General features: G+C 35.3%; 1 protein-coding gene across 1 annotated transcript in view; it reads left to right on the plus strand.

Annotated features, from left to right (window-relative positions):
• LOC150076006 (tRNA pseudouridine synthase-like 1) overlaps nt 1-21,557 on the plus strand; it is a 60,991-nt gene extending 39,434 nt beyond the window's left edge. Inside the window, exons 4-6 of the mRNA XM_090387232.1 lie at nt 5,486-5,662; nt 15,528-15,747; nt 21,360-21,557. Coding sequence (XP_090243358.1) covers nt 5,486-5,662; nt 15,528-15,747; nt 21,360-21,557 — 595 coding nt within the window. The remainder of the gene's footprint in view (nt 1-5,485; nt 5,663-15,527; nt 15,748-21,359) is intronic.
• Nucleotides 21,558-23,202: the final 1,645 nt, after the last annotated feature.

Consider the following 23,202-nt stretch of genomic DNA (forward strand, 5'->3'; position numbering starts at 1 on the left):
ATGATCATATAACTTTTACTCACTGCCTTATTCACCGAGAGGCCCTTGCAGCAAAAAAATTAGCACCAGAATTGAACGATGTGCTTCAGGATGCTGTTAAGATTATAAATTTTATTAATTTATAAGATTATTAATTTTATTAATGCCCTTAACAGCCGCTTATTTTCAAATCTCTGTAAGGATACGGATTCCAACTACACAACTTTATTATTACATGCAGAAGTAAGATGGTTGTCAAGAGGTCAAAGTTTAAGAAGATTATTTCTATTAAAGGACGAGATCGAAATATTTTTAACCGAACAAAAATGTGAACTTGCTGCTTTTTTTCAAAATGACTTATGGCTATCCAAGCTGTGTTATTTGTCAGATATTTTTGCGAAATTAAACGATCTCAACTTGTCTCTCCAAGGAAAAAATTGCGATATATTTACTTCGAATGATAAAATTGAAAGTTTTATCAAAAAGATCAACATTTGGAAAAGTAGGGTAGGAAAAAATTCGTTCGAAATGTTTTCCAGTGTCGACAATTTTATAATCGAGAAAATTCATTGTAAAACTTTTATTGCAAAAATTATTGTAGATCACTTAAAAGCGCTAGAAACACAGTTCCGTACATATTTTATATTAAATATTGATTTCCAAAAAATAGTTTGGATTCAAAAGCCGTTTTGGATTGGCTTAAGTGAGATTGATCACCTGCCACTTAAAGCTCAAGAGGAATTTGCTGAGCTTTCGAGTGACTCAAACTTAAAACTACAATTTCAAAAAAAGTCCTTGACTGAATTCTGGATCGGAACTAGAACTGAATTTCCCACAATCGCTGATATGGCGTTAAATGTACTTCTGCCATTCAACACCACATATTTATGTGAAGTTACTTTCTCAGCTTTAACACATATTAAATCCCAGTATCGTTCAGCGCTAAAAAATGTTGAAGAGGTCTTACGTCCAGCAGTGTCAAACATTCCACCAAGATTTAATTTGTTATGCAATAAAAAACAGGCACATCCATCTCATTAAATTTTTTACTTTAATTTAAATTTAATACTTACCACTCAACGACTGCGTTCGAATATATTCGAGCGAACTAAGACGGTCAGAATCCCCTTTTATTTATGTTATTGCAAAAAATGCAATTTTGATGAAAAATAGGGCATATAATTTTTGTAACTATAATAAATACAATTTTACAATTTTTTGTGCAATTTTTAATTTTAGATTTTTGTATGTTTCAAAACGAATTCTAAAACTATATATTTTCATATGTATATGTATATTGTTACCTAATAAATAAATCATCAAAAAATATTAATTTATCTTTCTTTTATATTTATATGGGGTCGCCAAGAAACTCGCAATCATAAATGGGGTCGTGAATGAAAAAAGTTTAAGAAGCCCTGGTCTACATGATAAATTCTAAAATATCTCTACAAAATCAAGTGGTTATGCTAAATTTTGTTTTTAGCATTTTCCTGTGAATAGGCACATTACAGCCACAGCAGTTTATGCACTGTTAAACCCCCATAACACACACACACACACACACACACACACACACACACACACACACACACACTTGAACAGTATTTCCTAGTTGGGACAAAAGCCTATTAGCTTCCAAGGTTATTTCCTTGAATGCTTCCCATTTAGAATTTGCTGTTGGTAACATCATCAGTTGGTCCCATTGTATACAATTTAAAAACTGTCTGAGACCACTGTAGTCACCTTTATGAAAGTAAAATCCCTTCTCTTTACCCCTAATGATAGTTACATCTTTTAGTAAATCCCACATCAGCACACTGTGAACACTGCTACCTAGTGGTTACTTTATCGGCAGATTTTTAATGCACAAGGTCCAGTCAATATCTGAGAATTATAATCCCCATTATAAGACAATCTGATTTAGTGTGTGTGTGTGTGTGTGTGTGTGTGTGTGTGTGTGTGTGTGTGTGTGTGTGTGTGTGTGTGTGTGTGTGTGTGTGTGTGTTAATGGCGCACAAATGGCTGTGGCTACAGTGTGCCTTCTGATTTACTGGCCCACTATATTTCTCTGTACAGTTGCTCCTTGTACTCATCTGAGTCATTAGGCCTATAACACATCCTACTCTCAATATTACACTATCCACCCATATCAACTGGATGCACTTCCTTAGAATTTATGTGTTTCTTAACTAACCGCACAACCCCTTCTCCCTTCCTATCCTTTCTATACACGTATTATCCAAATTCCAATTCTGCATTCCTTATATCTGTGTGACACTACGTCTCTGATATCCCAACGGTATCCACATTTGATGTCTTTACCAGCACCTCAAATTCATCAAATTTATTTACTAAACTCCTAGCATTGGTATACATGCATGTTTTCTTACTCTTAGTTACCCTAACAGCCCCTGTATTTACTTGTTCTGCAATGACTCCCAGCAGTCCTTAATCTCCAGCACCTTGCTTTCTGGGCTACTGCTCATTCCAATAGAAGCAGTGCAAGAATCACTTTCAGATCTGCCTGGAGCCATTGTTAATCTATTAGTCTATGAATCTCCCCAAGTTATGAGATTTCTGACCCACCTAACACTACCCCAATAGCATCAGCAAATATTCTTGCATTCTTTCTATTGAAGTGTATCCCATCCCTGTAGAAGCAGTGTCTCCTGTTAACAAACACAGACCACACTGAGAAATATTCTACCCATGAGCCTTGCACAATCTCTCCAGGACTGAATTTGTGCCATCCTGCAAATTGACAGAGCCCTCATCATATACTCCCTTCTATCATGTCTGGACAGAATTGCAGACACTTTCTAATTTAACCCTAATGACTGTTTTTTCAACTTTGACCTGTACTTGTTAAGTAAGTCTGCTGATCTCCTACTCTTAATGTCATTAGTGCCAACGTGTACAACAATATCACCCTTTGTGCCCCTAAAAGGTGATATTTACTCTAGTGTCATCAACCTTTGCCCCTGGCAGACATACCCTGGTCCTGTTCCACCCATCCTTTTTTTTGCATATTATGTTTCTCATCTCCCTGACAATAGAGTCACTGACAATAACTAGTTCCTGTGGGACCAACGTATTCTGCCTGAAGATTGTCACTTTGTTGCCTGCCTGATGCACAAGAGTTGGGCAGCTGAGAACTTGATGGGTCCCACATTTTAATACTTTTGAGGGCATATACCCTACTCTTCAAACTCTCATAGCTGCCCATCAGAATGCTGAGTTGCCACCTAATTTCGTGACACTCTGCACCAAGCATACACAAAAACATCCTCCTTGGCTAGATCATATCCTGTTCCAGAAAAGATCTCAAAGATTTCACAAGTTGCACATTTTTTTAGGCTATGCTGCATTGTAAAATCATCCCCTTTGTTTCTTCCCCAAGCCACAGCACTCCCACTACTTTGTGCTTTTCTTTGCTGCTCTAGTCTGGGGCATGATTTCCATTTAAATGCTGTTTAATTAATTGATTTGAATTATGAAAATTAATAAGGTTAATCAATTCAATTGACAGTACTATACAGTACTAAGCTAATGCAGTGATACGTAGTTCTTGTGCTATCTAGTTCGTATGTTATACCTTATGCTATCAAGTTCGTATGTTATACCTTATGCTATCAAGTTCGAGATATATGCATCAAGTTATGCTATGCTGTAATGATCACAGTGTTAAATTAGTTATATCCTTAGCTAAATACAAAAGATATATGCTCAACAAGTGATTAAAACCTTCACACTACTTATTTATCACAATTAAAACCCTACTATTCTTCTGCACTACTGGTTACATTCTGTGATATTCATGCCAAAATGCCGATACAATAGCGGTACGAGCAGTGAGTCCTAACTTACAAAAATCACTAGTTAAATTTAAAACTGAGCTAACGAATGCTACTAAATCTGTTTAATATCTTTGTAAAACACAATTTAATATATTAATTAATTAAGAATACGTTAATTTTCAAAATATTTATGTTTGCAGGAACTCTAATTCTATGATTTGGCACTTTTAGTCTCATTCCCAACCAAGTTCCAATTCATGTTCTGGGCAAGTTTCAGTTACAAGGTAATGGTCCTCGTAGAGATCAGGTCGATTCGGCAATTTCTAAGGTATATACATTCCCTACGCAGGTTTATCTGCGTGTCTTACCAGGGTGCCACAATGCTATATTGGTCGCGTATGGCTCCCTGCAGGAAGTTACAGTCAGTGTTACCTAGTGTGAAATTGTCTGTTACCCATGCTACATCATGTGGGAGTGATTTATCATATTACTTGTCCAGATTACAAGGGCTGTTATGTTGGAGAATCTAAATGTGGGTTAGTTGATTGAATTTCTGAACATGAGAGTACTATACGACAAGCTAATTTTGTCACTTCAGCCATTGCTGAGCATTATTAGAGTGAGCAGCACTTTAATTATGAACCCCAGTCTAATGTTGAAATTTTGGATTATGCTTGTGATATGTGTCATCTCCCATGGATACATGCCTTCCATATAGCAATGGCAAATCCCCCCCCCCCCATTAATCATAGTGCTGGGACCTGCATTTTCTCTATTATGGAGGCCACCATTTTACATTACGTTGGGAGGTGACAAGTTAACAATACGGCTGCTATCCACCAATAACAACACAGGGTCTGATAGTAGCCTCTTCTATTTTTCTTACTAGTTCTTCCCTCCTCTTCTCCCCCACCCTTTTTTCAGCATGAGAGGACTATAAGACAAGCTAATTTTGTCACTTCAGCCATTGCTGAGCATTATTAGAGTGAGCAGCACTTTAATTACGAACCCAGTCTAATGTTGAAATTTTGGATTATGCTTGTGATATGTGTCATCTCCCATGGATACATGCCTTCCCTATAGCAATGGCAAATCCCCCCCATTAATCATAGTGCTGGGACCTGCATTTGCTCTATTATGGAGGCCACCATTTTACATTACGTTGGGAGGTGACAAGTTAACAATACGGCTGCTATCCACCAATAACAACACAGGGTCTGATAGTAGCCTCTTGTATTTTTCTTACTAGTTCTTCCCTCCTCTTCTCCCCCACCCTTTTTTCTCCTTCTTCTGCTACATTCAGTATGCAGGCATTGATTGTGCACACATGGGATTTTCATTTGTAATATACATATATTTAGTTCACTGTCATTGATCTTTATCAAGCTGAGCAAGAGACTGCCGCCTCGAAAACTTCTTGCCTTATATATAGTACATGTATGTTTTAGTGCTTTTATTTAGTTGTTTTATTTTATAATTGATTTGTATATGGTATATAATCTTTTTTTATTTTATTGTGCATAGTCAGTGATTTTAAATTCTTGTACATATTTTAATTTCTAATTTTGTATCATTGCGTATTTAATAAACTGTTTGTAGTCATTAGAAGCAATATTTCATTATTATTCTTATTTGTTAGTTTCACAGTACTCTTGATATATATATCTATGTAATCTCTTTGCAATTTTCATTTATTTTTTTTTCAGCATTAGAAGAATTTTAATAGTTCCAGATAATTTCCATGCTCAATTTTCTGCTCTGTGGAGGTTTTATGTATATCGCTTAGCAGTTTTAAAGAAAAAAACAGAGAATCATCACATCTGTCCAGATGTCTATGAATCCCTCCTTCCCCTGTCAGAATTAGGGAAGTGTTTTGTAGTTCCGTGAGTGTTAAATTAAAACTAATGCATTTTGATATATTGTTTTTATAAATTATTAAGAAATGTTTTAAGTTGACACTATTTAATACAAGGACTAATAAAATAGTCATGGATGTTTCTTTTACTGTTTATTGCATATGATTCATTGACTTTTTTTCTAAATTAGTAACTTTTTAACATCCTCAAAAACTCAAATGTAAAACAAATACTATCTGAAATAACTACTATCTACAAATATTATCTGAAAAAATAGCTACTTATTTATATCCATCTGCTCACTTTTATAATGTTATGATGCCTTCACCATTTGTCAACCATTTGAGGCTGTCTGGACATATTCCATAAGATGACAACAGGGACAATTCTCCATAATGACTCTTTTTTTTTTTTTTTTTTTTTTCTTTTTTTTTTTTCTTACTTGGATCTGGCTGTAGTTAGCTGATCTCAGTTAGAGATTTGATATTTTTTTCTAGAAATTCAGATTTTTCCTCTTTCGTACATGTGAATCAGCATTGAATATATGCACTTTACAGAATATATGCTGACATATCATTATCTTAGTTGCTTCACCACTTCCTTAAATGTCTGAATTCTAGTTGTGAAGCCTGCCATTTTGACTTTTGTTTGTTTGGTGTAGAGAAGTGCATCTGTTGACAAAATTAGAACACTGCATCTTAGATATGTCATTACAAGTTCAGTGTTTGTTGGAATGGTGCTGAAAAATTTCCATAACAAGCAAAAATTAATAAGAATTTAACCTTGTTCATATTTTGGAAGAATCAAACCCTTTAGAAAAAATTGTATGACATGACATGACTGTGTAGTTCTTTGCTGTGTAGTTCTTAGCTTCTCTTCCATTCTTTTGGTGAGTGCCCAAGTTTCACTTCCATAAGTCATGGTGGGGAGTATACATTGATTCATTATTTTACGTTTCAGACAAACTGGGATATTGCTCTTCAGTATGTGACTATATTTCCTGAATGCTATCCATCCAAAATTTATTCTTCTCTTGACTTCCAGCCATTTATCATTATTACAGCTAATAACTTGTCCCAGATAAGTATATGACTCCACCTTTTCAATTACTGCTCCTTCAATCATTATTTCCCTTTCCGTGGCATACTTGTTCATCATTACTTTTGTTTTAGCCATATTCATCTTTAGTCCAAAATCCTTGCTAACTGTGCATAACTGATTAAGATTTTCCTCTAATTCTTTGGGATCGTGGCTTATGACCACAATGTCATCTGCAAATCGTAAATGGTTTAGGTACTCTCCGTTCACATTGACTCCTTTCTGCGACCAGTCTAATCTTCTGAAAGCTTCCTCAAGGGCAGCAGTAAACAGCTTCGGAGATATTGTGTCTCCTTGTCGAACTCCTTTCTCGATTTTAAATTTGCTACTGTCTTTGTCTTGTCTAATAAAGGATGTAGCACTCTCATATATTTTCTTCAAAATCATAATATATGGAGTATCTATGCCTTGTTTTTCCAGTGCCCGAAACATTGCCTTATGCTGTATGGAGTCAAATGCCTTTTCATAATCCACAAATGCCAGGCATAATGGTGTTTTATATTCATTCGCTTTCTCCATTAGCTGTGATATTACGTGAAGGTGATCCATAGTTGAGAATCCTGTCCTAAAGCCAGCTTGCTCTTTTGGTTGATTCTCATCAAGTATGCTTTCTAATCTGTTAGTAATGACCCTTGTGAACAACTTGTAGATATGGGATAACAAGGTAATTGGTCTATAATTTCCAATTTCTGATTTATCTCCTTTCTTATGCAGCAAAACTATGATTGCATTATTCCACTGCTTAGGCATCACACCTTTTCTAATGCACTTTGTGAAGAGCCTTGCCAGTTTTTGTGTTGTCTCTTCCTCCCAATTTTAACAACTCTACAGTAACTTCATCTTCCCCCAGGGCTTTCCGATTCTTCATTTTCTTCAATGCATGTTCTACCTCATCAGGAAGAATATCGGGTATGTCGTATGTGTTGCTACTTTGCAATCCATCTTCCCCACTGCTGGTATCATTCCCTTGCTCCTTGTATAATTCTCTATAGTAGTCTTCTGCTATTTGAATTATGCCTTCTCTGCTGTTTATAAGTACACCATCGCTATTCTTCAGTTTCAGTATCATTTGTCTTTCTGTATTACTGCTCATGGCTGCTGATTTAAATCCTTTGTTTTCCCTTAATGCTTGTTCTACTTTTCTTGTGTTAAATCTTCTTATGTCCTCTCTGAGTCTCTTTCTAATGGCTTTGCATAACTCAGTATACTCAATTTTCTCCCTGTCAGTGTTTTTCTTGCTCTTCATTTGTCGTCTTTGGTTCATCATGACAAGTGTTTCTTGACCAATTTTTTCTTCTTTGGATTTCTGTTTCCCTATAGGTTTCTTGGGCTTTATCACTTTCAGAAAGTTGTAATATTCCTCGTCGATATCTTGGTCCTGAGCAGTCTGCAGAAGCTCAAACTTGTTCTTAAGTTCCAGTACATACTGCTTTTTCTCCTCCTCTGTTATTTCAAAGACCTTTGTATTATTTACTCGAGTCAGTTTTTTCCTTTCCTTTCCTACATCTATATCAAGTGTACATCTTACCATTCTGTGATCACTTCCAACATTTACCTTATTCAGGACGGTAACATCATTGACAATATATCTTCTGTTAGTGAGGATGAAGTCGATTTCATTAGTTGTTAATCCATTTGGACTCTTCCATGTCCACTTTCTGTTCGCCCTTTTCTTGAAAAAAGTGTTCATTACTGCCAGTCCTTGAGATTCTGCAAATTCCACAAGTCTTTCACCTCTTTTATTTCTTTCACCAATTCCAAAATTTCCTATAGTTACTCTTTCTGCGCTGTTTTGCCTTTTTCCAACCTTAGCATTGAAGTCCCCCATAATAATAGTGTAGTGGGTTTTCTGCTCATCTAGAAGACTCTCAATTTCAGTGTACATTTCTTCAACCTCTTCATCATCATGGCTTGATGTTGGTGCATAAATCATTATAATCTTTAGCTTATACCTCTTAGAAACCTTGAATATTAGTCTTGACACCCTTGGTGATGCACTTTTGAATTCCAAAATGTTGTTTTTTATATCTTTATGGACCAGAAACCCAACTCCACCTTCACTCCTTTCACTGTTTCCATTGGTGTACAGCAGATTTCCACTTGATAAACTTATAAGTGATTCATTTCTTCTTCTTGTTTCAGCCAAACCGATGATATTCCAATTCACATTTTCTAATTCCTTTTCCAGCTCTAATATCCTGTCTTCACCGACGAGTGATCGTACGTTATAACAGGCCAAGTTCAATTTCCGTGCATGGCAGCCTGGTCGTACCCAGAGATTCTTAGCACCCTCTGCTTCCACTCTGATCCTCTCGCTGCCGTAAGAGGGAGAGTGAAAGCTGCTGGGGACTGAGGGCCATTTGTATTGTTGTGCTCTCATTGCTGGAGGGTTTGGTCTTTTCCTCTTCACGCTGACCAGGCGTCTTGAAGAGAACCACTCTACACGTTCGTTGCCACCTAAGTGACGTAACAGGGCTTACCATCGAGAAGGTGTGCACGAGTGGATTTTAGGGAGGCAGGCCAACCGGACTTCTCCTAAATCTTCTGTAATAGAGAGATATTGGATCCATCAGTGTTTTAGGCTGAGTGTCTGATAACACACAGGATACCTGTTCCCCTCTAAGGTACTTCATATGAGGAGCAATAATCTCAGATTAATGTACCAGCTGTGTGGTACCACACTCTGGGCAGTAGAGAATGAAAAAGACTTGGGAGTAATTGTGCAGTCAGATATGAAGTGCTCTGAGCAGTGCAGACAGGTTGCCAGGATAGCTTGTGTGGTTTTTTCAATGATATTCAAGAACTTTGTCAGCAGGGATGAGGAGGTGATTATCTCTTTGTGTAAGTAAGCTACATCTTGAATACCACATACAGTTCTGGAAGCCTCATTTTAAGAAGAATATGGATCCATTGGAACAGGTGCAGAGACAAGCAACAAGAGTGGTGAGGGGAACAAAAGAGTTCTTTTTACCAGGAAAAGCTTCAATTTTGCATTTCACAATATCTAGAGCAGTGGTTTTCAACCGAGGTGCCGAAACAGCATTCCAGGGGTGCCATGTAATTTGGGTTTAAGTTACTTAAACTTATTTTTTTTTAAATTTATATATTTATTTCATTATAAAAGGGTGTATGGTATCTTTTTAATTTTGTGGCAATCTATAATTAATGTTTATTTAATACCTCCATATAAAGAATAAAATTATATGTATATAATTTGTATTATGAATTGTAATTTTGTTTATAGTTATATTATTGTAATAACTATCATATAACATATTTTTTTAATATTAGATATATATATATATATATATATATATATACATATAATATATACATATACATATATATATACAGAGAGAGAATCGGATCGACCAGGCAGAGAATTCAGTAGGGATGCCACAAAATAAATTACTTAGGGGTGCCATTATTAAAAAAAAAGGTCGCAAACCACTGGTCTAGAGACTAGGCTCTTGCAGGGGGATCTGTTTGAAGTGTTTAAGGCCTTGAATGGATTGAATAAGCTCAGTGCTTATGTAATCTTTCCTCTTGCTCAGACTACACACATGAGAGGCATAAATTCAAACTAAGGAAGGTTGCCAGTTGTAAGTACAGTAAACCGTTGATTTAATGGATCCCAGTATAACGGATTTTGGATTTAACGGACCAGACAAATAATAATACAGTAATGTACATATTAATCTCAACCATGTTATTTTTTAGGTTATACAAAACTTGTGTTATTATTAATTAAAAATTAATAATAATTACCTATTTCCATTATTGTTTTGATAATTACTTATTTTTATAATCAAATTCAGGAAATTGTTTTTTATTCTTTCTGAAAACATGTTCAAATAGCTGTTTTCCCAGATTACAGATAACGGATATGAACAGGTGGTGACGTGTGAGCTGAATGCAACTCGAGACACTAAACTGCAGATCTACCAACTCGCTTTGTTTCAGTCTCAATCTGCCTCAAGCTCTCGTGCAGTCAGGTTGTATACAAAGTGTTTCTATGATTTCTGGATTGTGACTTTATTTATTAAATAATTTGCAATCCTTACAATTTAAAATGCCATCAAGTGATAGAGGAGTTAAAAGAAAGCGGGACAAATGTGGCACAAATTAGAAGAAAGGAATCTCAGTAGCATGTTTATGAAATTTACAGTGAAAAAAAAAAACAAACTGTTTCTGATATCCATAAATCAAAGGCCAAATTGGAACATTTTATATTTTCAACAGAATATTACATATTCTTTATTATAATTTAATAATTTTATATTGTACAGTACTGTATTTTGTATTAAAGCTTTTTTTTTTTACATTAAGAACAATAAAAAATGCCTTCCCAGGTTACATTCGATTTAACAGACTTTCGGCAGTAACAGACACCCCTTCTCCCCTATTAGTCCGTTAAATCAAGGGTTTACTGTATAGAAATTTTCTTTCAGCCAGAGGGTGGTTGATTGTCAGAACAAACTCCCATCTGGTGTTTTTGAGGTAGCTAGTTTGAATAAATTCAAATAAGAACTAGATAAACTGTTAGAGGGGATGAGAAATGTTTTTTTTTTGCTGATGCTATATAAGCTTGTTTTCTTGCATCACTAATACTAATAATAAGACTTCATTAGTTTACCAGTAACAGTTATAATGTCTGGTGAATAAAATTTTTCCAGTTATCCTGGTTGCACATATATTAATCCTTTAATCTTTGCTACTTTCCTATAATTTCTGACAAATTATAGGAATTTTATTTGCTGACTATAGTTGTGCCTCATTACATCCATGCAAATTCAACTATATAGCTTTCTAAGCTACAGGCACCCCCTTTCAACCACAGAACTTTTGTTTAACTATATAGCTTCTTAAGATACAGGTGATCCACAACTTTCAAACATACTGGATAATGGTCTCATTGTCTGTGTTAAAATTTTGCTTTTATCTTTTGATGTAGCAATGATTGAACTAAACATTTAGGGAATTGTGTTTTGTTTTGTTTTTTTTTTTCTTAACATAATTTCATATGTATCTAGTGTGATCTTTCTAATAACTGTTCTTCTGAATCAGTAAATATAGAATTTAATGATACAGTAGAACATTGATTATCCGAATTAATTGGGACCAGGGTTGGTTCGGTTAATCAAATAGTTCAGATAATCAAACATACACGAGAATACCCAGTTTATATGAAACAGTGTAATTAGGCCTCAAATTAAATTATTGTATGCAAGGTTATTAACTATATAATATTGGTGTAGACACACCATAGTTTACCCATAAATTTGAACTATGAATGTAGTGTAAAAGGCATCGTTTTAATAGTATCTCATATTGTGGGTGCCTTCACAATGAGATAGCTGGTATTGCACTACTTCAAATAAATAACGCTTCTCGAGTAGAGAAGAGAAGACTACTGTTATTTATTTTCAGTGGATACCACCACCACCACCCAGACGATCATTTCGAAGCAGTATTTATTTGAAGTAGTGCAATACCAACTATCTCGTTGTGAAGCACCCACAATATGAGATACTATTAAAACAATACCTTTTACACTACATTTGTAATTCAAATTTATGGGTAAACTATGGTGTATCTACACCAATATTATATAGTTAATTACCTAAACCCATAAGAAATTATGCCTTGTGCAAGGTTATTACTACCGTATTTTGAAATATGAATATTATAAAAAATAATTGATTTAGAAAACGGTTTGTAAATAATAACCAAAACATTTTGAAGAAACAATGTATATTATATTTATTTTGAATTTTCCTAATAGTTTTACTTGGTTTCAACTATAAATCACACTTTTTTTACATAAACAGAAATAAACAAATAATTCCACACAAATAAGGTATAATGAATCTTGGGAAGGTTTATTTTTTAAAATATGTAATCTTGAATTTTTCTTTGAACCATGCGAGATTGTCTTTTTTTGTGGTGAGGTCTCTTATCCTCTGTAATAGCAGTATCTCCCCATAGAACTGCATTCAGACTGTTGCTCACACAATGCAGTTTCCAACATTAGTGAAGGCCTCCATGTGAGTGGGGCCCCCCCCACACACACTTCCTCCTCTTCTTCATCATCAGAATCACCTTGGTTAAAATAAGTAAATTCTTCATCCTGGACTAATGCAACAATTTCTTCTTTGGTTAAAATATGATAACCAGGATCTTCAGCATCGTTGTTTAACCTCGGCATCATCTTGCCTACACTCAGAAAACCTGAGAATCCTTTTTTAGAGTCATCATCATTGTCTAACTTAGAAGCAAACTTCAAAATTTCATTTTTTCTGCTTTTTATGTCAAATATGGTTGCTTTTCCAACATTAAAAATATTAGCAAGAGATACACCAGTTTTGCCCATTTCCATTCTATTAATAATTGTTATCTTGTCTTCTATTGACAACTCATTGCCTGTAGATGCCAGGCAATGAATTGTCATTGCCTGGTTTCTTTTGCCTGTAGATGCCATTATTAACACAAAGGGGCAGCAGTATTAAAATTAAAAGCAAAATGACATAGTATTTCACTTTGAAATAGCCACGAACAAAAACTCGAACATTGAGTGATTAGAAATCAAACACCTGCAATAACCTCACACTGCAGTGGCTCGCAGCAGGCTGAGGAAAAGCTAACTACCCCTGCACCATATTCCCGTGCTCACAACGGACAATGGTATGACAGACAGTGACTCATCAAGGTCACGGGAGACTGTCCTGGGTCCACACAGCAGTTAAAAGCCCACATTTGATTTTTAATTTTTTTTAATGACAAATTAAAACTATTTCTATGCTATATTGCATAAATCTTCGAATAAATAATTGGAAACGAATGCATTAAGCGGCAGAAGTAATATTTCAGCATAACAACCAGTGCACTAAAAATAGATACTGTAATTTTTGGGGGGGAGCAGTGGTGGTTCAAATAATTGACAGTTCGGATAATCAACGTTTAGATAATCAACATTCTATTGTATTTCATTACTTGTGGAGTGTCAGCTTTTAGCTAATATATGTAATTAATATATACAGTAGAACGTCAGTTATCCGGAATAATTTGAAAGGCTGATCTTCCTTCTCCTTTTTTTTTTTTTTTTACAGTAGTACAGTAAGCGCCAGTTATGTTGATCACGTTTGCAAATCGAATTTTGATTATAATAAGTGAAAGATCGATTTTACTGCCTGTTTATAACAGACTGTACAAACAAAAAACCCAATAAACTGAAAACTGCAAATTGTTTTATGGTTGTGACATCTAGAATTCTATGTGACCTTCAGAAATGTGCTTTACAAAAATATTACAGAGATTACTGGGTTTTCTCAGAAACCACTAGTGAATTTCAGATCAGTTTAGCTCCAGATTTGGTACGAATAATATTGGCCTGAAACTGTGCAACTTATTATTTTTCTCAATTTTTTACAGTAAAATGTGAACGAAAAGAAAATGCCTAGTTTTAAAATTGCAACAAAAAACGAAAATTATTAATAGAATTAGAAAAGGTGAAAATTTAGGAAATCTCTCCAAAGAGTTTAATGTGGAGACTTTAACAATTTATGACATTAAGAAAAATTCCAATGCTGTAACAGAATTTGTGCCAATTATGGATAATGAAGGAGGATCTATCAAGAAAAAGATGCTGTTGAAACCTGAAAATGCCACTTTAGAGAGTGCACTCACTTTATTTTTTTGTTTTCTTCAGAGTGAAGTTTATAACCAGTGTCTGACTCAATGTTGTGTGGAAAAGCATTGAATTTTAATTGAAAATTAATAGGTAATGAAGATTTTAAGGCAAGCACAGGTTGGCTGAAAAACTTTAAACTGAGACATGGTATACATGTCTTGAACTAGATATTCAAGATGTCCTTGAACTAAATATTTAAGGCGAGAAACTTTCTGCAGATGAATCAGTAGCAATGTCCTTTAAAAGTAAGTTTACTTCGGTTATGGCAAATTATGAGAAAGAAAACGTTTATAATGTTAATGAGACAGACTTATTACAGAAAGAATTGCTGAGAAAAACCCTAGCCACTAAAAGAGAAATGCCTGCACCAAGTTTTAAGATGAGAAAAGAGCAAGTTACAATTGCTATGTGTGCAAATGCCACTGGGATGCACAGATTGTCTGTGCTCGTTATCAGTAAGTCGAAAAAACCGAGAGCACTTAAAAATCTTTCTAATTTTCCTGTTTTGTATAAAAATCATAAAAATGTCTGGATGGATGTTTCTGTTTACCGAGATTGGTTTATAATTTTTTTAAAATTAATCTTATTTAATTTAATCTTAAGGAAAGATTAAATTTATTTAATCTTACGGGGAAAAATTATTCAGAAAAATTTTTGGTTCGATTATCTGAAAGAGGTCTGACATCAATTATTCCAGATAATTGACACTCTACTGTAAGTTAATAAAAGGATTACTGTGGGATAACCCCTAAATAGTTCATCAAATTTTTAATAAGTGGTCATCATTTAAGTTACACAGTAGAATATGTTCAATGCAAGGAAACTTTCCATATTATTCAATTGTATCCATATTTATGCTTGTACGTTTTTTTTTATTTAACCCTGAATAACTTGAATAGATTTAATAAATTTTTAGGATGAATGTTTGAGTCTCATAAGGAAAAGGTGTCTTTAAAAACTTGAGCATTTGTATACAGTATTTTTTTGGATATACTTAATTTAAATGCTTAACTTAATACAGTTTGATCTAAAAGTCTTGTAGCATTTAATATGTTTCTTGAAAACTAAAATCAGATGTCTGTACTTTCTTTTTACTTTATCTAGGTATGACATTAATCTACAGGATGTTCAAGAAGCCCTTAGTCTTTTTTCTGGTACTCACGATTTTGCTTGTTTTACTAAATATGATGAATCAAGGATACAAAATACATTGAAAACACTATACCCTATTGAAATGAGGCCATCACAGAGTTTATATCATCATTGCGACAATGTAGAGTTTTGGGATATCTTAATAAGGAGTCACTCATTTTTATATAATCAAGTAAGTTACTACTCTCCATTTTTACCATAGTCTTAAATTTTAATTGAATACAATTGGATTTAAATAAAAATGTCATAACCAGTATGAATAGGAATGTAAGTACATGTCTTTTTTATTAATATTCATATAAATCAATTGTTGATTTATATGAATATTAACTTAATTGGAAAATCTATTTATTAAAAGTTTTCTAATTAAGTTGTAAATTTACATAATTTTTAATTATTTATATTTGGCTACTAATTGTATAATGTGAATAACAGCATAGAATTTTTTAATATTTCTAACATAAATTTTCAGTTTTATGTTAAAATAAATATCCTTTAACTACAGTAATAGGTAGAAACATTGCAACATTTAACAAAATTTTTTAAATGTTTAATTAAATGTTTTTACAACAGCAATAGTTCTAATGCGATATGATATTTGAATTTCTCAACAGTGTAATGTTTATTTATAAAATTAATATGAACTTTCCATTTTGCATTAACAAAAGATGAACCCCTTCAGCAGTATGTACCTATGTATATACATTTTTAATGTGGGGGCTCAAATGCGTATGTATATGTTTTGGAGGTCATTTCAAATAATGCATCAATAAATGTACCAACTGTCTTGAAATCTTCAAGTACATGTTGCAACCTGTAATCTGTTTACCCAATAATATACATTCTTAATAGATGGCAGCAAAAAAATAGCTTTGAAAATTGGAGGAGGAAGAGATTGCAGTTGTTAGTCTCAGTTGTCTAATTTGGAAACAGTAGTAAATTTTTCTAGAATTTAGATCCAGAAGTGGATGAAATTGAATCAAATGATAAATAATTAGAAGTAAGTGATGTTATTGCATCAAAACAAAAAAAGTATGTGAGGTAAGCAGAAAATGATGAGGTTTTTTTTTTTTTTAATTTTGATTTTGATTTGATCAAACTTCATGATGTATATTTATAGGTGAGAGAGAGAGAGAGAGAGATCCTATATATTTTAACTATATTTACACAATAACATTGCAAATGCACCGATGAGCCAAAACATTATTACCACCTACCTAATATGACGTTAGTCCTCCACGTTGCAGCCAAAACAGCTCGTACCCGGCTAGCCATGGACGTTATAAAATTTCTAAATGTGTCTTGTGGTATCTGGTACCAACACGTAATCAGCAGATCCTTTAACTCCTGTAAGGTCCGTGGTTGAGACGCCACAGATCGGAGTTGCTGTTCCAGCACAAACCACAGATGATCAATGGGATTGATGTCTGGGGAATTTGGAGGCCAAGGCAATACCTGGAAGTCTTCCTCATGTTCCGAAAACCAGTCTCGAACAATCCAGGCAGTGTGGCATGGCGCATTATCCTGCTGAAAGACAGCACCGCCAGAGGGGAAGACCATTGCCATGAAAGGGTGTACCTGGTCAGCAATGATGTTTAGGTAAAGTTTATTGATGTCAAGCGGCACCAGGGGTTTCCCCTATCTCTGCATGGTGTTTAGGTAGGTGCTAGACTTCAGAGTGCCTGGCACATGGATGACTGGACCCAGGGTATCCCAGCAGAACATCACTCAAAGCATGACACCGCCGCCACCGGCTTGTTTTCGTCCCATGGTGCATTCAGGCACCATCACTTCCCCAGGTAAATTACGCACACATACCCGGCCGTCCACATGGTGCAACAGGAAACATGATTCAATGGACCAGATGACCTTCTTCCAATTACTCAAGGTCCAGTTTCGATGCTCGTGTGCCCATTGTAGGTGCTGTAGCCGGTAAACCGTGGTTAGCATGGGCACTCAGAGTGGCCTGCGGCTACACAGCCCCATTTTCACCTGGATTTGACATACTGTGTGTTGTGACACATTACTCCCATCACCAGCATTCCAATTACCAGCGAGTTGCACCACAGTCTCCCTCCTGTTGCCACGTACCATCCAGGAAAGCCTCCGCTCACCTTGAGCATTGATGAGCCATGGTTGTCCAATACCTCACCAGTGGTTCATGGTTTTTCCCTCCTCGGACCACGACTGACCGTGAGCATCTCACCAGCCGTGCTGTTTCGGATATGCTCTGACCCAGTCATCTGGCCATTACAATTTGGCCTTTGTCAAACTTGCTTAAGTCCGCTGCCTTTCCCATCTGAAGAACAAGCGTAACACTGATTAATGGAGCTCAGTATCAGGTGTTTTTTATACCTTGTCCCGACCTGCACATGCGCCGTAGTTGACCTGCAGTTGCTTCAATTTGCATAACAACTCGCTAGTCATAATATTTAGGCTCATCGTTGTAAGCCCATCATGGTGAGGGTCAGGGGTTGACAGTTAGATCAAATACAACAGGTAAATAAAATTTTTACTTTACATTAATCTCCATTAATGATTTTTTTAATAGTTTTTAATATGCTATCCCATTTTTAATGAGGGGGCACTTGTAAGTGCAAGTAGAGGCAAGCTTGTTGAGGTCTACATCAAAGTTTTACACAAGATGCAGCGTCTGATATAATGAATCGATCAATGTGTTTGGGTGGGTGATGAGGAGTCTTTGCATCTCTGTCGGCTGGAGTGTCCTTGGACTCTGCATAGAGGCTGCCAGGACAGTAGTTAATAATTAATCAGAATTCATTTTCAAGCAGTGGATTCATTGTTGGTGGCAGCCAATATTCATATTCAACACAATATAAAAGTAGTGGATATGCTTTCGTCCTGATATATCTCTTTATTATTGTAGAGTCATTTATATACTATAGCTCTTGCTTTGCCATCCATCTGAGGTTGGCAGCATGCAACAAAAGCTTTTCATGTTCCTGATAAAAAGCAACAGCTACTGTTATTCAAATTGTGCATCATATATAAACGAAATTTTATTTTTTATTTATTTTTTAATTGTTCCTTACATATAAGAATAAACATCAATCATGTAAAGAAGTTAAAAGCTATCGTTCTTAAATATGATTATCTTTTTTGGGCCATCAGTTACAATTTTCATATTTTCATATCATGTTAGTAACTGACTGGGTATGAGCAAATTTCCAAGCAGAAGGAAAAACACCTTTGGAATAAGAAAGTGAAAAGACGACACAGAACAGGAGCACAGGTTTTAAGAACAAGTGGAGAAATACCATCAGGACCTGGAGCTTTCTTAGCATCATGATTCTTCAAAATCCTTTTGATATTCTTTTGGCAGAAAACCACAGGAAACATTGAATGGAACATATTGGGAATGGTGGGAGGTGGTTTACCAAGATAATTAATATACAAGTTGGAAGAAAAATAGGATGCTAACAGGTCAGCTTTATCCATGGCTGAAGTGGCAATAGAACCATCTGGTTTTGACAGGTGGCAACAGAGATTGGCAAAAGCTGCAGCCAATAGCTGTGGCTGAGAGACCAAATACTCGGTTACCATTTGGACAAGAAGCAAGTTTTCTGCTCTTAGCCTGTTCTAAATCTAGATTGGATTGATTAATAACTGTTTTACAATTGTGAGCTTTGGTGTAGGGAAAAAAAAAATAATAACCTGGAGATTTGTATAAAAGCCAATTACAGTATGTAGCATTCTTATTTTGAACAGCCTTAACACAATTATTGGAAATCCAAGGTTTAGATAAAGGACGAGATTTTAAGGTGGAGTGTGGAAAAAAGGATTCCGTCCCTACAAGTATAATTTCACCGACACGATCTGAGCAAACGTTGACCTCAGAAGATATGAAACAATAATCTGACCGAGGAAAAGGAGAAAAAAAAATCTCACAGATCATCCCATTTTGCATTCCTGTAATACCAAACAACATGAGGTTGGGAATGACCATGAGAGAAAGGCTCTATTGGAGACGAGACCATCACCAAGTGTGATCTGAGGTGCCTAGATGACCACTCACCTTGACTGTGTACTTAGAAGGGTTGTTTGTGAGAAAGAGATCAAGCATGTTGGCTGTATGGTTAGGACTGTCCAGTATTCTGGTAGGTAAATGAACAATCTGTACGAGGTCATTAGTAATCACAAAAGCCTCACCATTTCGACCGGCTAGGTCGGTATGACTAAAAAATGGAAGCCAGCTGGAGTTGTGAACATTAAAATCACCAAGGAAAATTACCTCGTAGTAATGTTGGACTGGAGACAGTCAAGTTTCAAAGAGAGGAAGTCAGAGTTCCAAGTGATTAGTGGAGTTGGGAGAACAATAGAGACAAGAGATCAATTTGACAGAATGTGGTAGAGATTTTAAGCCAGTGAAGATCAAAAAGAGAAGATTCCTAATTACTGTCTCTAACAGGAAATGTCAGAATGGACATATGCACCAGTACCACCTTTGAAGCAGACGGAATCATACAACGAATAATTTGGACCACGGAGATGAGCAGTGGTTGAATCAACCAATAATTGAGAGGGGGTTTGGCAAACTGTTAGTTGAAATGGACATCATTAAGATTAGACCTGAGACCACGTATATCTGTGAAGTGAATGAGGAAAAGTTTGGGAGGTTTAGATCTTTTTGCAGATAAGTTTTCTCTATTAGTCTTTAGTCTGCATGGGTAGCACAGTGGTATTGTCACTGTCCTCCCACACCAGATGGAAAAGGCCTGGGTTTGAATCCTGTCAATGACACAAGGAACTTTTCACTCCTTGGCTGAGTTGGTGGGTCTCAGGTGTAGAAAGCAAGGTTTTTTCCCCAGATACTGGGGTTTTTCATCCAGCAAAAGAGAAAATCAAGTAGAGAACACAATTTACAGACACAATACACATGGGTATATTAATTAAAATTCCGAGCAATCGTAATGTAATAGTTTGGATTATATCATGTTTGTTACTAAGCTTTACTGTTATTCTTCTTTTCTTCTCTGTGTGAGGTTTATTAACTTTATGAGCTGCAGTGAGGGGTTTTTAATGTAAAATAAATGTAAAACAGTGGTATGATTTGTGATATCAGTACAGAATTCACTTTGAAAATGGCAAACGTAAAAATGGCAAATGGCAAAGGGTTTTTCATCCAACAAAAGAGAAAATCAAGTAGAGAACACAATTTACAGACACAATACACATGGGTATATTAATTAAAATTCCGAGCAATCGTAATGTAATAGTTTGGATTATATCATGTTTGTTACTAAGCTTTACTGTTATTCTTCTTTTCTTCTCTGTGTGAGGTTTATTAACTTTATGAGCTGCAGTGAGGGGTTTTTAATGTAAAATAAATGTAAAACAGTGGTATGATTTGTGATATCAGTACAGAATTCACTTTGAAAATGGCAATCGTAAACAAATACAGTAAGCACGTGACGTCATTTTCTTTTTCCGGCACTGCAAGACATCTGCACTGTATGTATACATCCAATTTCGATGTGCCATTATTTCTACAGTCTACTGTATATGAATTGTAGAAAAATGCCTTATGGAAAAATCTTACAGAACTTGAGGTAACTTTCTCCCTCCCAATGTTATATGGAAAGGTGTACCGTGGCTTGGAATCACAATGACTCCATATATGAATAATCAGCCAAATATTATCTCTATTACTTATCTGCTCTTTTGTTGTATTAATTTTTTTATTTGGCATTTTTTTTTTTATTTGATTTACAAATTTTTAATGTTATTACAGGTCAGTAATTATAATTTATTTTTCTTAATTAGATAAGAAGAATGGTTGGAGCAGCTATAGCAGTTGGTAATGGGAAACTCTCCTTGGCTGACATTCACTGGATGCTAAATAATCCATGTTTTAGTAATTGGAATTCATTAATAGATGTTGTACCTCCCTGTGGATTATATTTAGTGCATGTGGAATATAAAAAGGAAGGTAACAAAACAAAAACATTTTTTTGTTCCTAAGATTTCCCAATCTTTTAATGTTACTAGCATTGCTTGCATTTACTTCACTATAAAAGTGCAATCAGTTAGTATTCACCTCTAAGAAAGAAATTTATACAGGAACTCCCTGACTTACGTAAGGGTTGCATTCCGCAGAACGCTATGTAAGGCGGATTTTGTGTGTCGGAATTTCCCCCATGCTTGTGCAGCACTTGCAACTGTGCTCGCTGAATTGATTGAATCAAAAAAGAAATGTTCGACAAACATGTAAATGGAATTATTTATTGTATTTATTCAATTTTTTATCTCATGCGCAGGAAAAATTACAAAAGCGTACAATTTAAAAAAACTTAAAAATTATAAAATTACAAAAAAAAGAGAGGAGACAGGCATAATGTCAGTAAGTTTTACCTCGAGCATTGTTGCCAGAATCGATGTCTTCGGCTGATAAGTACGCCACTGTGGAGTTTGAGGGCTGTGGAGGTTTAGAAGGGATCGGCCGTTCAACCTTATGAAAGAACATATCAGTGGATGACTGGACAATGGCTTTTTTCTTTTCATTGTGGATTTATTTGTAGCAAGCAAGCATATCATTCACCCCCCCTCCCCCGCTAACTTTTAAGAATCGTTCACTGTCAGGATCCATCTTCTCAAACCTCGCCATTGCCGATGCAATTTCACGAAATGCCATTACCATCTATATGCTGATGAAGCATCTTGGCTCCTCAATTGATTAATCTTGAGCTTTGTGTTGGTTGTCAGCATTTTCTTCTTTCGCTGTCGCTGCCTGCAATTCAATAAGTTATATTAAATAATTAAACTTCACACCAACCAGTACTTGAAAATATTTTAATGCTGTAACTAAAAACACTATTTACAATAAAATAATTAAAACTAGTTTAAAATATTTAAAATATATAAATAAAAACAATTAAAATATGACTGTCATCATATCAAAAGGATGCTGTCATCACAGATCATGCACAGGGGTTCTGGAACCGTAAATGGCTCGAGAGCTTACGCATTGGGGCAGCCAGTAATACCATTAATAGAGATAAGGGTGTACGTTTACAGCCTCTCTTTGAAACGGTTGTCTTGGGACACGATGAACGGTTTCAGGTAGCGTGCTCCTGAGCCATTTCCGGTTCTGGTGCGCAAATGGGAAATACCAATCACATTCCTGGGAAACCATGTGACGAATGCCTTGGACCTGCTATTTAAGGATGTGGCATACAGAAAAATGTACGCTGTTGAGAAAGGAGACTGCCGTCTTCGAAAGCTACAGTTGTTACGGTATATTTTAAATTTTTAATATTCTTTAATATCTGTTTTCAGTCATATTTTAATTGTTTTTATTTATATATTTTAAATATTTTAAACTAGTTTTAATTATTTTATTGTAAATACAGTGTTTTTAGTTACAGTATTAAAATATTTTCAAGTACTGGTTGGTGTGAAGTTTAATTATTTAATATGAGTTTTCCCAGCCTCGTAGGCTTATTTAGAGAAGTCAATAAGTTCTTCATTAGATAATTCCTTCTCTTCTTCCTCTGTTAACCCCTCCACATCTTTGGCATCAACCTTCAACTGAAGTAGCTCTGCATCCTTTACAATTTTATCTGTAACCTCTTCATATGATGCGTCTTTTTCAAATCCTTCAAGCCTT

Source organism: Mastigoproctus giganteus, chromosome 13 (genome assembly GCF_048544385.1).
Source record: "Mastigoproctus giganteus isolate SK-2022 chromosome 13, ASM4854438v1, whole genome shotgun sequence".
NCBI classification, from domain to species: domain Eukaryota; kingdom Metazoa; phylum Arthropoda; class Arachnida; order Uropygi; family Thelyphonidae; genus Mastigoproctus; species Mastigoproctus giganteus.